This window comes from Portunus trituberculatus, chromosome 40, assembly GCF_017591435.1.
Source record: "Portunus trituberculatus isolate SZX2019 chromosome 40, ASM1759143v1, whole genome shotgun sequence".
Taxonomy (NCBI): domain Eukaryota; kingdom Metazoa; phylum Arthropoda; class Malacostraca; order Decapoda; family Portunidae; genus Portunus; species Portunus trituberculatus.
This window is the reverse complement of record NC_059294.1, coordinates 25,783,751-25,798,320: the sequence shown is the minus strand read 5'-3', so window position 1 is coordinate 25,798,320 and position 14,570 is coordinate 25,783,751. Positions and strand designations below refer to the sequence as shown.

The 14,570-nt window shown below is 40.1% G+C and overlaps 1 protein-coding gene across 3 annotated transcripts in view; it reads right to left on the bottom strand.

Moving 5' to 3' along the window:
• The window catches only part of LOC123516280 (serine/threonine-protein phosphatase 2A activator-like), a 91,270-nt gene that overhangs the window by 50,578 nt on the left and 26,122 nt on the right, over nucleotides 1–14,570 (bottom strand). For all 3 annotated transcript variants that reach the window (XM_045275540.1, XM_045275542.1, XM_045275541.1), the window contains one exon: nucleotides 12,471–12,553. In XM_045275540.1, the coding sequence (XP_045131475.1) occupies nucleotides 12,471–12,553 (83 nt within the window). The remainder of the gene's footprint in view (nucleotides 1–12,470; nucleotides 12,554–14,570) is intronic.

The window sequence follows — 14,570 nt, the reverse complement described above, 5'->3', positions numbered from 1 at the left end:
TTCGGACAGAACGTTTTCTTCATAACGTATGGGACCTACAGTCCCGCCAAATCGTGTGAAGTTGCCAAATAGTGTTTACTTCAGTCACGTATTGTTTGGAGACAGGGGCGGACGTACTTTGTGTTGCAGGTCAGTTTATATGGTTTTTGCAATTCTCATGTAATTTTTGGAGTTATTATCGTAAGTGGTACTGCCGTGAATATACCAGGTGTCAGAAAACTCAGTATTGTGAGCAAATCTGTGTTATATGGCGAAGATATTGCAGTGTATACATGATCGAAAAAGCTAGCATGCGCCATCTTAGTAGGTTTATTATTATAGTATATAATGTGTGGGATGGTTCGGCAATCCAGGGGAAGTGATAGTTTGGACGTGTCCGAAGTATCCCACTTTTAAAGCCTTAAGACAAAATAAAGGGTAGGCTTTTATAATTATGTATAGCTTTTCTTGTGACTCGCCCAGCCTCGATGTACCAACGCCCAACCAGTAGAGCTACCAAATAATATTTGTATTCGTGTGTAGCATAAACACACACACAAACACATGTACAGTGACAGACAATGGTGTTATTTTAACAAGTACGGTGTTATTGTAACAATAATTATTTCTATTGTTTCAGAGTGAGTGGACCTGCAACATGGGATGAAAATACAAGAGAAAAACTGATAAACAGCGGGATTCCACTGCCCTAGAAAATGCAACGAGGGAAGTTAAAGAGAAGGGTGCTTCAGTTAGGGTTGCTGCTGCCATGTTTGGAGTACCTAGAAGCACACTTCAAGACTATGTACAAAGATCCAGAACCAAGCCTGTTGATGACCAGACCTTTGAATTAGCAAGTTACTCTGTTAGACAAGTACTAACTCCAAACATGGAAAAGGAATTAGGCACTTACTTAAAAGACTCCTCTAAAATGTTTCATGGTTTATCTACCAAGGTAACAAAGCGGCTGGCATATGAATACGCTGTTGCTAACAAATTATGTGTTCCAGAATCATGGGCAAGGGATGAATCTGCTGGAAGAGATTGGTTAACTGGATTTCTTGAAAGACAAGGGGATCTCTCTCTAAGAACCCCTGAAGCAACAAGTCTGGCTCGGATGACAAGTTTTAATAGAACTAACCTTGGCATTTTTCAGACTAAACTAGAAGAGGTTTTACAGCGATATCAGTTAACAGAATCACAAATTTATAACCTGGATGAGACAGGATGCACAACTGTTCAAAAAGTACCAAAGATTATTACACAGAAGGGTGTTCATCAAGTTGGGCAGGTAACTTCACGTGAGCGTGGTGAGCTAGTAACAATGGTTGCCATTATATGTGCCAATGGAAATGCCCTGCCACCATGTTTTATATTTCCACGAGTGAGATTTGATGAAGCTCGGATGATGAATGGTGCTCCACAAGCATGCACAGGACTTGTTCATCCCAGTGGGTGGATGACGAGCAAGAATTTTCTCAATGTTCTGCAGCACTTTGTCTTGAATTCTAGGTGCAGTCTGGATCAGAAAGTTCTGCTCATAATGGATAACCATGAGTCGCATCTCTCTCTAGAGGCGATTGATTATGCAAGGGAACATGGCATTATAATCCTGACTTTGCCTCCACATACATCACACAAGCTCCAACCCCTCGACAAAACTGTCTTTGGCCCATTTAAGACCTACTACAATCAGGGACTAAATGCGTGGATGCTACAGCACCCCGGACGTCCAGCAACTATCTATGATATGGCCCCAATTATGTCCACTGCTTGGGACAACAGTAAATATAAAATCTGGCTTTCGTTCCACAGGCATTCACCCATTCGACACTGGTGTCTTTCAAGAGGAAGATTTTGGAGGGGCATTTGTGACTGATAGGCCTTTACCAAATCATCCAACTCCTTCAACCTCAGCAACCTCACAGGGAGCATCAGGGCAGCCGGACCTTCCACCACCAACTCAGCAGCATCCAAATTCGACTGTTCATACACCCCAGCTTGATCAACCATCAAGAGTTCAAACACAAGTCTCTGATCCTCAGCAGTCCCAGCAAACTTCAGCTACTTCAGATTTAAACAGAGATAAGGAATCAGCGATTATAGGCCTACCATCTGGAGAAACAGCAACTGATGAATGTTCTCTTCAAGCCAAACCTATTTCAAACCCTGGCCATCAACTGCAGGTTTCTCCTCGGGATATTCGACCCCTCCCAAAAGCTGCACCGAGGAAAGGGACAGTTAAAGGTAGAAAAGGCGGAAAATGTATGATAGCAACAGATTCTCCAGAAAAGTTTGAAATTGAAGAGAAACTAAAGAAAAGAAGTAAAGCACAAACAAAGAGAAAGATCACGTTTGCCAATGAAAGTTCCAAAACACCAAAAATAAAAGTAAAGAAGGCAGGAGCACCAGAGAACACCAAGGGAACACCCGAAGACCACAGCAGTGATGAAGACACACTTGAAACAGAACACCTCCTTGCTGAAGAGCTCAACAAGTCTTCCGACTTTTCAGAGGAGGAAATCGACACCCCAGAAGTGGACTTCATTGACAAATTCCCAGAGAAAGGAGACTTTGTTGTTGTTGGAATAGACCCAATAAAAGGTAGCAGAGTTTATTATGTAGGACGTTTAATCAGTGACATGGATGAGGATAATGAATTTCAGGTTTCATATTTGAGAAAATCATTGAAAGGCCATTCAAATTCATTCCATTTTCCCAATATTGAGGATGAAGCCTCTGTTCATAGAGATGCAGTAATTGGAGTGCTACCAAAGCCAGTGGAACAGAGTATCAAAAGAAGACAGGGCTATTTTAATTTTTGTTTCAGTTTTGCTGGTTACAATATGCGTTAGACTACTAGCGATGAATTTTATGTTTATTTGGCCTATAGGATCAGTGAAGTGTTTTCTGCAAGTTTTTTTTAATGTGCCTATAATAAATCAAGATGTTCAGTTTAAAATTACAGTCATATTTTTGTTATGCGGAGCTATGTAATAGGCTATTATTAATTTGCCATATTTTTGTTATGGTATGTTATACCTCGTTAACAGTGCCTCAAAGTCCAGTATAAGGGGTAAAAGTTTGTGAAATAGTTAAGAGTGAGTTTGGGTATGGTAGCGGATGTTCAACCCCACTCAGATAGACCAGACCACACAAAAGTCAGTAATTTTTTTTCAAAAAACTAATTTATTTTATTTTTAAAGCAATAGGGAGTCTGGTCTTTGCCATGTATAAGTGCCTTAAAGGTGTATTTTCTTTATACGATCAATAAAATAACATTATTCTTTACTCGTCTTTTTATATATCAACTATTCTAACATTAAAAGTCATATTTTTGTATAATCCGAACCATCCCACACACATGTCCGAATTATCACTACTAGGAAGGATGATTCGGACATTTTAGAAACATTTATTTGAAAATCTATAGCTTGAAAGGAAATAGATTGCACTGCTTGGCTTTTGCACTGGAAAAAGCCAAATAATGGGGGTACACGTGGAGATTCATAAAATAACGTTAATGCTTCAACTTTTTTTTTAGGAATAAAAATAAAAAAAAACGTCCGAATCATCACCGCTCTCCCCTATTCTTATGGAAGTAATTATAATTCGCTCCAAACCACCTCCCAAGACCAAAAAAATTCTATTTTCCACCTATTTTCTTACTTTTTTAATACTATTACTATAAATACTACTACTATTATGCTATAACTATAAAAGATAAGAAAATACAGCAGGAAAGTAAGCAAAATGTAATATAATGAAAATTCAACTTCTCGTGGTCAGAAACAAGCGTCACCACATCCTCATGTGACTCCATCATGCCAGCACCACACACTCTTATATAGGCCAATAAGTTTTTCTTTGATATACGGCATTCATTATGGAAAATAAATCAGGGAAGTAAGCAAATTATAATATGAAAATTTTACTTCTTCACGGTCAGAAACAAGCGTCAACATTTCCTGGTCAAGACGGCCATTGACCACAACGGCCCCCCACGATGGCCCTCCCCGACGGCCCCGTGTTTACCATGACAACCCCACACCAAATTTTAGGTTATTGTCTTATTTCTTTCATTATGTTAATACGTTAACCGTGGATGGCAACTCAGCGTTCCTGAGATAGTGTTTTGTAGTATGTAGTGTTAAAAACCATAACGTATTGGTACACCGGTGTACTGTACCTTGCACATATAGTGCATATACGTATCCAGGGTGTAACACGACTTTCTGTAAATATTGAAAGAAGTGAGAAAACATGCATTTCTAAGCAGAAAATGTTAAATACACATATGCATTTTAAGGTGATTTAAAATTTTCTTTTTTATGTGTTTTTTATGAGGTGACGACGACTGTTGCTGGCTTGCTGCAGCAGCCGGAGGTGCCACTTGGCTGAATACCAAATGTTTTAATATTATGTTTTGCAATTTTACATTTAAGACAGATTGTATCAACAAGTATGCAATTTACTGATAAACATTACACGATAACATTATTGCGGTGATTAAAAACACTCACGTACGGTACTACGTGGTACAGTACCTATCACTGGGTGAGGAACGATAGGGAGGGATGGGGGGAGTGGGGAGCAACTGATTTATTAATACAATCTGTCTTAGTATAAGATGCTCTATTAACAAGTATAATCTAAAACCATCTTATGGGTAAAAAAGAAACTGAGGCCACTGTGGTCTGTAGTGTGGAGCCGTCATGGTAAACATGGGGCCATCGGAGGGGTCGTCGTGGAGGGCCGTCATGGTCAGGGGCCGTCTTGACCATGACCCAGCGTCAACACATCCTCCTCAGCTGACTCCATCAAACCAGCACTACACACTTTTATCTAAACCAAAAACAATTCCAATATTGTCATGCATCATAATATGTTTCTGAACTGCTTACTTATCCATGGAAATACATGTATATCTTATATCTCACCAAGAAATAAATAAAAAATGATAAAAATACAGCATACTGACAAAGTGCTCTCACCATCGTCACGCTTGGCGCCCTCACACCTACACAAACATATCCTTGTAAAATCTTATACATGATTGGCTACGTGTCCACAATCTTGAAAACAATGGGCCAATGATAGGCCTCGATATATGACAGATAGCCTCAAGCATAAACAAACTGTGCAACATAAAGGAGCGCGGCTTCTGAAAAGCGCCAAGATCATGCCTGAAAGGCTCTAACGTAAAAGCCACAATCGTGCCTGACTTGCTATAAGGGTTAGGGCTTTTAATTCATGAGCTGGATACTCTTTCTTCCCCTTGGATCTTCTAGAATCTTCCATACGTCTTTCTGTATGTCTCGTGACCATGCGTGCTGCTACGCTAGGCAATGATCTTAATAACTAAAAAACACTTAATATTATTATCCCAGGGACTACAAAACAACAAACAAACAACTGCAAACAACACTCCTGGGGCACTGAGGCAGCGTGGTGCCCCAGCATGCAGTCAGCTGATCGCAAAGAGCTGCGCGCAATCTGTTGACCGCGTTTGTTATTGTTCTCACTCCAAAGCAAAGTTCGTCCTCCAATGCAAAAAAAACAATTTTTTTGTTCGTAATTCAAGTTATTCGTACTGAAAAGCGTTCGTACTTCAAGGTACCACTGTAATTATTTGGCATTTTAAATACCCAAACACTGGTCAACATGCCCTTTGCAGTCCAGTCACCGCTTGTGCTGTGTTGATGGTGGATGTGCTATGCACATAAGCTAATACAGGCAACCCCTGCTTAACGAAGGGGTTACATTCCTAAACAACCCTTCGTTAAGCGAAACTTCGTTAAGCGAACCGATTATAACAAGTTTAACCCCTGACTTGAACTTCCATTGAGAGTAAACAAAGCGAGAGTGCATCATAGTACAGTGAAAGGTTTAATGAAAGTAAAAATTATGAAGTTAAACATTTAGGCAGTTTAATTTAAGTCATTATAATGTACACTAATGTATGTATGTATGTATGTACGTAACTTTATAATGTTGATGATCTTAAATTTATGAAGGGAGGGAGAGTGAAATAGGAAAGACACTAACCGGCAACCTGTAGAATGTAAACAAAGGGTGCATCATTGTATCACATACAAAAATTATGTACCACATTTCCACAAGGCTTTCCATTTTATCCATTGTAGAGTCACGAGTTCAGGTGGTTCTTTTAGCTTGCAAGGAAGATATGGTCTCACCAGCCTTCTTAATAGTCTGCTGACTTGAAAATAGTAGAAGTAGTGAAGATTGCACTATGGCGGCATTGGTCTGTATGTAATGCCTTAACCATAAAGAGCATGATCTTGTGGTGTTTTAGCAAGGACCAAGCTAGGTATGTCCAGGGGAGGGGGAGCAGGTGTCATAGACGTGGATGATGCAGCAGCCCCTTCCCCAGTTTCTCCATGGCCTCTTGATGTCTGGCAGACAGCTTGGGCAGACTCAGGGTGGTCAAGGCATGGTCATAGTTGGTGTAGGGCCAAGGATGACCCTGCATGCCGTTGCATGCCGTTTTTTGCACAATCTCCAGCTGCTGCTGTTGAGTGGAGCTGAGAGAGGAGGTTCACGCTGGGGAGGCATACATGACCCTGGAGAGGATGAAGATGAGGTACAAGAGATCCAAGAGACTTGAGTCTGTGCAGCATGTAGAGTCTATAGATTGCTGACATCACTGTGGTGGTGACATGTTGCTTCCAACTTAGCTGGCTGTCCACTGTGACACCAAGAAGCTTGGCTAACTGGACCACTTGGAGGCAATGAGGGTCTACCGAGAGCTGTGGGGGAGACACTGCCACTGAGGAGGTACAGACGTAGATCACTGCTGTCCTGCTGTTGTTGACTATCACACTATTCTCAGGCCAGCTGCACCAGCATTGCTTGGAGTGCTGAATACTCCAGGTCTCTATTGTGGATTGGCACACTCACAGTGCAATTATCCACGTATATTGAAAAAAGTTTCTTTGTTGTAATGTATTGTTACGTAGCCATGGGAGAGGGTGGCAACAGCAGAGTAATCCTTATGGCCACCTTAACCTTGGTTTCCTCCGCTGGTCTTTATAGCAATCCATCCTTGCTGTCTATCCATTCTCCATGGTATTCTGATGGCGTGAAGGGCAGCGGTGTAACTATCTTGTGGTTCGTTGCACAAAGCTGCACAGGGTGGTATAGCACCATCCACAGTCACCAACCCAGCTCTGGTCCTTGATGCAGTTGCCAATCTGGCTCTGCTTCCAAATAATCCTTTTTAATGCCGAGGACAGCAGTGTAAACCACAGATTATCATCTATAGTGGCATTTAGTCCCTTAAGCGAAGCAACTCTGGTCAGCCAAGGATAGACAGACGACTAGTTTTCTTTTGTTCCTCCTCTCTTCTCCTTTTATTGTTACAAACCTTCAGAGTAACTCAGCCCAGCTGAGCACCTCAGATGCCTCTCACAAACTTACGCTAAATAAACAGAAATAAACCTATTCTTCCACCTTTTAAAAATTCCACATATAAAAAAAAAAATAATGCTAACTATTGGGTACATTATATTTCACTTACTGGTACATAGACAATCAATATAAAAGAAAATTATTATTATGAAAGAGTTTTTACAGACTTTTTAATTGTGATACCTAAAACACCGACACTCTTCCCCTCAGTGCAATACGTTTTCCTCTCAAGTTACTGGCCTGACTAAACAAGTTGATTTGCCCTACATTTTCAAAACAATGCACATAGGAAAAACTATAGTACAGTACTGTATAATATATTGTACTATAGAGTACTGTATTGTATTTATGTAATCTACTTACCTAATATTTACACTACGTATGCACAAGCTCACTGTTAAGAAAAATTTACTCCTCTGAATCTGATAAATCCATGAACATCAGATCATCCACTTCCTCATCTTCTGAAGTAGATGGAGTAGATGGAGCAGTGCTGAGTGAGGTTGAGGGACACTGCTAGGGCCAGGTTAAGGAGTACTGCTAGGGCCAGGTTTACAAGCACTGCTAGGACCAGGTTGACGAGCACTGCTAGGGCCAGGTTGACAAGCACTGCTAGGGTCAGGTTGATGAGAACTGCTAGGGCCAGGTTGACAAGCACTGCTAGGGCCAGGTTGACAAGCACTGCTAGGGCCAGGTTGACAAGCACTGCTAGGGCTAGGTTGACAAGCACTCCTAGGGCCAGGTTTACAAGCCCTGCTAGGGCCAGGTTGACAAGCACTGCTAGGGCCAGGTTGACGAGCACTGCTAGGGCCAGGTTGACAAGCACTGCTAGGGCCAGGTTGACGAGCACTGCTAGGGCCAGGTTGATGAGCACTGCTAGGGCCAGGTTGATGAGCATATTTGATGTACATATTTGGGACACTGATGTGCCTTCCTCCTACTCCTTGAGACGTTCTAGCTTCTGTTGTACAGACTGAGTCACTCTTTGGTTTTTGATAGGCTTCAGAGCAGAGGCTTGCAAATTTTTTCACCTTGTTACCCAATTTAACATGACACACTAAGCATATTGCCCCTTTCATAAAATGTTGTCAAAATTGATATGCATAGTTAAATTTTGAATGGAACAGAGCAAACTTAGTACAGTTCAATACTTCCAAATCTAAATTTCTCCGTAAAATGTCAAAATTGATATGCATGGTTAAATTAAAACACTAGAGAAACTAGCTGTGAAATAGAGGCAGCAGTGCCAGATTTTCAAACCCAAATTATCACATTTTTACAATAATCACAAATGATCTTATTACAGACCAATATATCACTTGTTTACAAAAATTACTGCATTATCTTATCACATGGTTACTATCATCTATTACACAGGAGGGCAAATGATTGTAATTTGCAATACACTTGACCTTCAAAACAACGAACAAATGCGTGCACGACCCTGTCCCTAGATTGCAAAAGTCCATTCTTTGCAAAAGTACGTAAAAAACTGTATAAAATGTACGTAAAATACTGTGTAATCATTAAGAAATCATTCAAGCAGTACATTAAGTCCCCGTTTTACACTAGTTTAGTATACGATAAACTCGCAGATACGATAATTGACAATTACTACCATTTTTTCAATTTACGATAAAAAAAATCGCACTTACAATATTTGAAATTCCCGCCGCCTGTGATTGTGGCGCTGCACTGCGACCAAGTCGGAGTCAGAGTGTTGGACCAACAACAAACCAGTCACTTTCGCGCCAGCACAACGAAAATATAACAGTGAGACTGTGCTCGGTGATTTACTTACATTATTCTCTGCATTTAAGACCAATTTCTGTCCAAAATGTCACCGAAATGTAATTTGGATCTTGGTGAAGAAGTGGGTAAGTGTGAACGAGCCAGGAAAAGTTTAATGTTGGAAATGAAGCTTGATATAGTCAAGAGAAAAGAACTTGGGGAAGGCTCGTCAGCCATAAGCTGTTCCCTGAATTTACCACAGTTGCTACTGTTTTGAGGAATGCTTCAAGTGTTAAGGAGGCAGCAGCTAATGCTTCAAGCCTGCAGGTAAAATTGCTGACAAAACATCAGGAACCCATTATGGATCGGATGGAGGGTTTACTTAAAATTTGGATAGACAGCCAAACACGCCAGCATGCCCCACTTTCATTGAGCCTCATTTCAGAAAAGGCCCCGTCTATTATTGAAACCTTGAAGGTTGAGATGGATGTTTGTTTAATTTTTTCAATTGACTTTCATACTGAGCTGGAACGTATTCCTATCTAATACATGTTAAAACGGGTTCGGTTTACAATAGCTTTTTGAGGAACGCATTTCTAGTGTAAAATGAGGACTTAATGTATTACAAAGCATTAAGTACAACAAATAACCTGAAATAGATGACATGAGCACTGGGCAATGTTCACTGTTGGTTGAAAAAGTACGGACTGAAGATAAAACATGGCGGTCAACAGCTGATGACGCGACCGACCCGCCCCGCCACCTACCAGACAATAATTTGCCGGGAACAGACAATCGCGCGCATTTTAATATTCGTCTAATATTCGTCTGTACATTAAACCGGACTCCAGAATTTGTCCGTAGTTTCCGAAATTCGTTGATGGGAGGTCCGTTGTTTCGAGGGTCGAGTGTAATTATCATATGTCTGGCAACACTGAATAGAGGCAGTCTCAGGCAGTGAGTGACGCGTACCAGACACGTGGATGAGTCATCAGGGTTACTGAGTGACTTGTGTCCTGAAGCATACCTATCAAAATTCTTTTAGGTTGCTACACACTTAGATACATATTTTTCTCTTTTCGAAAACTGTATATCATTTCTTAATGTTTTTTTGTTATTCGGTTTAACTTTATTAATTATAATTAATAATCATTTTCAAGTTATTTATATTAAATAATAATATAAATAATAAACAATTATTTATATAGGTTTACTTCAAAACTTTGCATACTAAGACTAAATTAACTTTAATACTAATGCCAGGTACTGCAATGTTTTCTTGATTTTCAGGATACTAACTTTTTTTCTGTCACCTCTCAATTACCCCCAAAAATTGTTAAATTACCCCCAGGGGGTAATTCAACCCCAGTTTGGGAACCACAGCTTTAGAGGCATGGTAAATCCCTTGAGTGCTGAAATGTGGTGAAATATAGTGTAGAACAAGGTTCACTAGGCAAAGGGCAGAGCTAAACTGATGGTAGAAACTTCGTCACGTGTGTGCATTGATACATGTGCCATCATCTAACGGATGTTTGCCACATTATTCTGATGATCATTCAGTTGTGTGAGATAAGAGAGTTGTCTTTAAAGAGCAGACCTTGAGTAGTGGGACACAAAGGGAAACATTCAGCCCCCCCTGAACTGATCCAGACTAGAACTGGTCCAAAACAGAACTAGTCTTATTAGACGTTGCTGGCAGTAAACTATCATTTTGGTAGGTGTCTACTACCTTCTTTATAGTTAAACTAAATCTGACTCAGGCAGCTCTCTCTCTCTCTCTCTCTCTCTCTCTCTCTCTCTCTCTCTCCAAAATCTTTCATACTAGGTACATATATTTAGAAATAAACACTTACAAATCTCATAGAAAACAATTATAGTTTGCCTACTCTTGACTATTTTCTGAAGATGGCAAATGACAGAAAATAATTATTTTTATGATACACTAATCTATCATTGCCAGCAGGACCCATCAGTACTTATCTTGGTATGAGTGAGTCATACACATACCAGCCATTGTATCATGTATGACCTACATTGTGAAAGATCTCAAACAGTATCCGGAAAAAAGTAACACCATCTTGGCAGAAAGCAGCAACGACACAATATGTACATCCTTGGATATATCACAAATGCTCCAATGATGCAAAATATGCACCATTGTGTTTAAATATAAAATAAAATAAATCTTTTATTGATTTAGATATTCTCCGGCAGCACTTCTAACAATAGGCGACAAATTTTCTACAAAGAAGAGTACAGGCAACCCCCGCTTGACAAACGTTCACACAACGAAATTAACTACAACGAACGTTTCCTTTTACTACCATCTACTCGTATAACAAACACCAAACTCGCTTTAACAAAATTTTATTCAGGTAATTTTTTTCCACGTTTGAAAGCCCTACCGTATCACGCAAGCCAACAGGCTTTCAAATACACCAGTGCCTCTTGTGGACAAAACGAGCACCACTCACTCCCCTACTCTTCTCCACTCTTAGTTAAAAACAAAAATAGAGTCCCCACTCTTAGTTAAAAACAAAAACAGAGTCCAGCAGCAGCTCGTCTTCCCTCACTCAACATGCCACCAAAATGCCCTGCAACCAGCCCTGCAATGTCACCTAGTGTTGCTAAGAAGACCAGGAAGTCTCTTACTCTCGAAGTGAAGCTGGATATTATTCACAGACATGAGAGGCGAGAAAACTAATAGCATTGCTCGCCACCATGGCTTGACTCCATCTACTGTCTCTACTATTTTTCAAGTCAGCAGACTCTATTAAGAAGGCTGGTGAGACTGTATCTTCCTTGCAAGCTAAAAGAACCACCTGAACTTGTGACTTTGCAATGGATAAAATGGAAAGCCTTGTGGAAATGTGGTACATAAGTTTTGTATGCACAATGATGTGCCCTTTGTTTACATTCCACAGGTTGCTGGCTAGCATTTTTCCCACTCCACTCTCCCTCCCTTCATTAATTTAAGACCATCAACATTATAAAGTTACTTACATACATACATTAGTGTACATTATAATGACTTAGTTTTAAATTAAACTGCTTAAATGTTTAACTTCATAATTTTTACTTTCATTAAACCTTTTACTGTATTATGATGCACTCTCACTTTGTTTACTCTCAATGGAAATTCAAATCAGGGATCAAACTTGATATAATTGGTTCACGCAAAGAATGTTTTTTTTAGGAATGTAACCCATTCGTTAAGTGGGGGTTGCCTGTATGTATGGGATTAGATAATCTATTCCTAAATATTCTACTTGCTCCTTAAACACTTATAGAGATCATATAAAATATTAGTAAAATATAAAATTATTTACCTGGTAAGCAGATGACTGTTCCCATTTTTTCACATCAGCAGGAGAAAGCACGGCACGCTTTGGCTCCTCAAATTTGTGATTTCCTAAAAAAAGAAAGTTTTTAATGTAAATAAAAGTAACATGTTAATTGGATTGAAGTGCAAGAACTACAAGCTGAAACAAGCAAGTGTTGCCCTGAATAAATCTTATGCCCTGTAAATATTACTCATGTATGTAGCTACAAAATCTTTTAATTCAAATACAGTGTTCTTATATACTTTCAGGAAGTAAAAAAAAATCATAGAGGGAAATCAGATAATGACTAACTTCTGATTTCTCTAAAAGTTCTGAGTGGAACAGAGCAAACTTAGTTCTGTTCAATACTTCCAAACCTCAATTTCTCCATCTGTCAGCTCAACACAAGTTTCCAAGCAACTATACCCTCTTCTTCAATGACACTGAACTGTTATCCTCTTCTAGACAGAATATCCTCAGTCTGTCCTTATGTTATAAACCTTACCATTTATCAGCAATGAAAAGCAAAGAAATAAAAGGTATTTCAGCAGTTAGGTCAAGAAATAAAATAATACCCAAGCAAAACATACATGTACATCACTAATATTCCCAAAAAGTTAACAGAAAGATGGTAAGGTTAAGTTAGTGTAGGTTAGAATGGGTTGGTATTGGTAGTGTCCAGTTATGTGACAATAATTTGCTCTGGTGTACATATAGTCAGTAACTGAAGCAAATTCTGGGTATGAGTGAAAACTACATGTCCCACTGAGTCTTCCTCTGCCATATGAAGCTACAAGGAGAAAAGTTCATGCCGAGGGAAGCGGTATTTCAATAGCAGTTACTTATCACTCAATGCCATAGAGTCAAGGTGTTCCTCCTGGCATGATTGTATATGAATTTAAAGGTATGTTATCCATTTCACTCCACGACTATTTAACTGATATCACCAGTAGCTAATTCCACATCAGTTCGCTGCTACTCTCTACATAGTCCACAGTATCCATTGCTGCTTCTCTACAGTGGCCACTATTACTCCCGCTTGTCAATCTACTTGACTTCTTTTCACCAGCTTTCTCTAAGGGGTCAGCCTGGCAAGCTTTCACCCTTTTATCACTACAGCAAGCAGTCAGTACCAGGGTGAATACACATACGTCATCCAAGGACGTATATGTTGGCCTCTGTGTCACCTGGCCTTCTCCGTTCTTTCTGACAAGTTATGTCGAAACGGGATATGGGCCAGAGAATGCCATGGCATCCCTCTTTGCTTGCTTCAGGAAGAAAACTCGTTGAGAGATACCCTCTGGAAGGCAGTGCCAAGTGAAGGAAGGCCTCCCGAGTTTGTTTGCAGCACTCAATCTCTGGTGATATGCACTTTTCAGCAGTCTGTTGCTGGCTAGTGCCACATAAACAATGCAGCTGTGTCTTCTTCTTTAGGGGACAGCAATTTGGTATGGCTATCTACCCCACTGAGCATTCTAATTGACATATTAGACAATCTGACAGATACTCCAGTGTCATAGGGGGCCAACTTTAGCCTGTTCCCTGACTTCTCCCATTTTGAAGACAAAGCAACTGGAGTTTCCCAGTGACTGCCTGAGCTTGAACCCTTGACGACCTCGATTTGCTCTCCATCACACGACCAACCGGTGATACTGTGGTCAATACTTCCAGAAAGCTCTTGATGAGCTTGCAGGCCACTTCCATGGTGAGGAAGAAACAGGTGACCCTTTATCTGAATGTCTGGCTAGCATTCTTAATGTGAATCTGTGATGTCAGTCTTCCTTGGACAGCATGACAGTCACATGTGATACAATCAAACTCCCAAGTAATGTGCACAACTTAAAGGTCCCAGCAACCAATCCTATCATCATCAAGGCAATAAGTGTTGGTGGAAAATTAATTGATACACAGCTTTCACTTACTAATAGACTATTGACAAAAGCACTGGTTTCTATTGTCCCTTGCATTAAAGATTTTGGTGAAAAGAAAGATTAGCCCTTAAACTTCTTCCTTGATGGTTTTAATAACAGCCTGTGGCAACTAACTTCCACTGTTAACTACATCAATCAGCTATGGAAAGTGGTTGCACGGGCTCATGTGAATGAC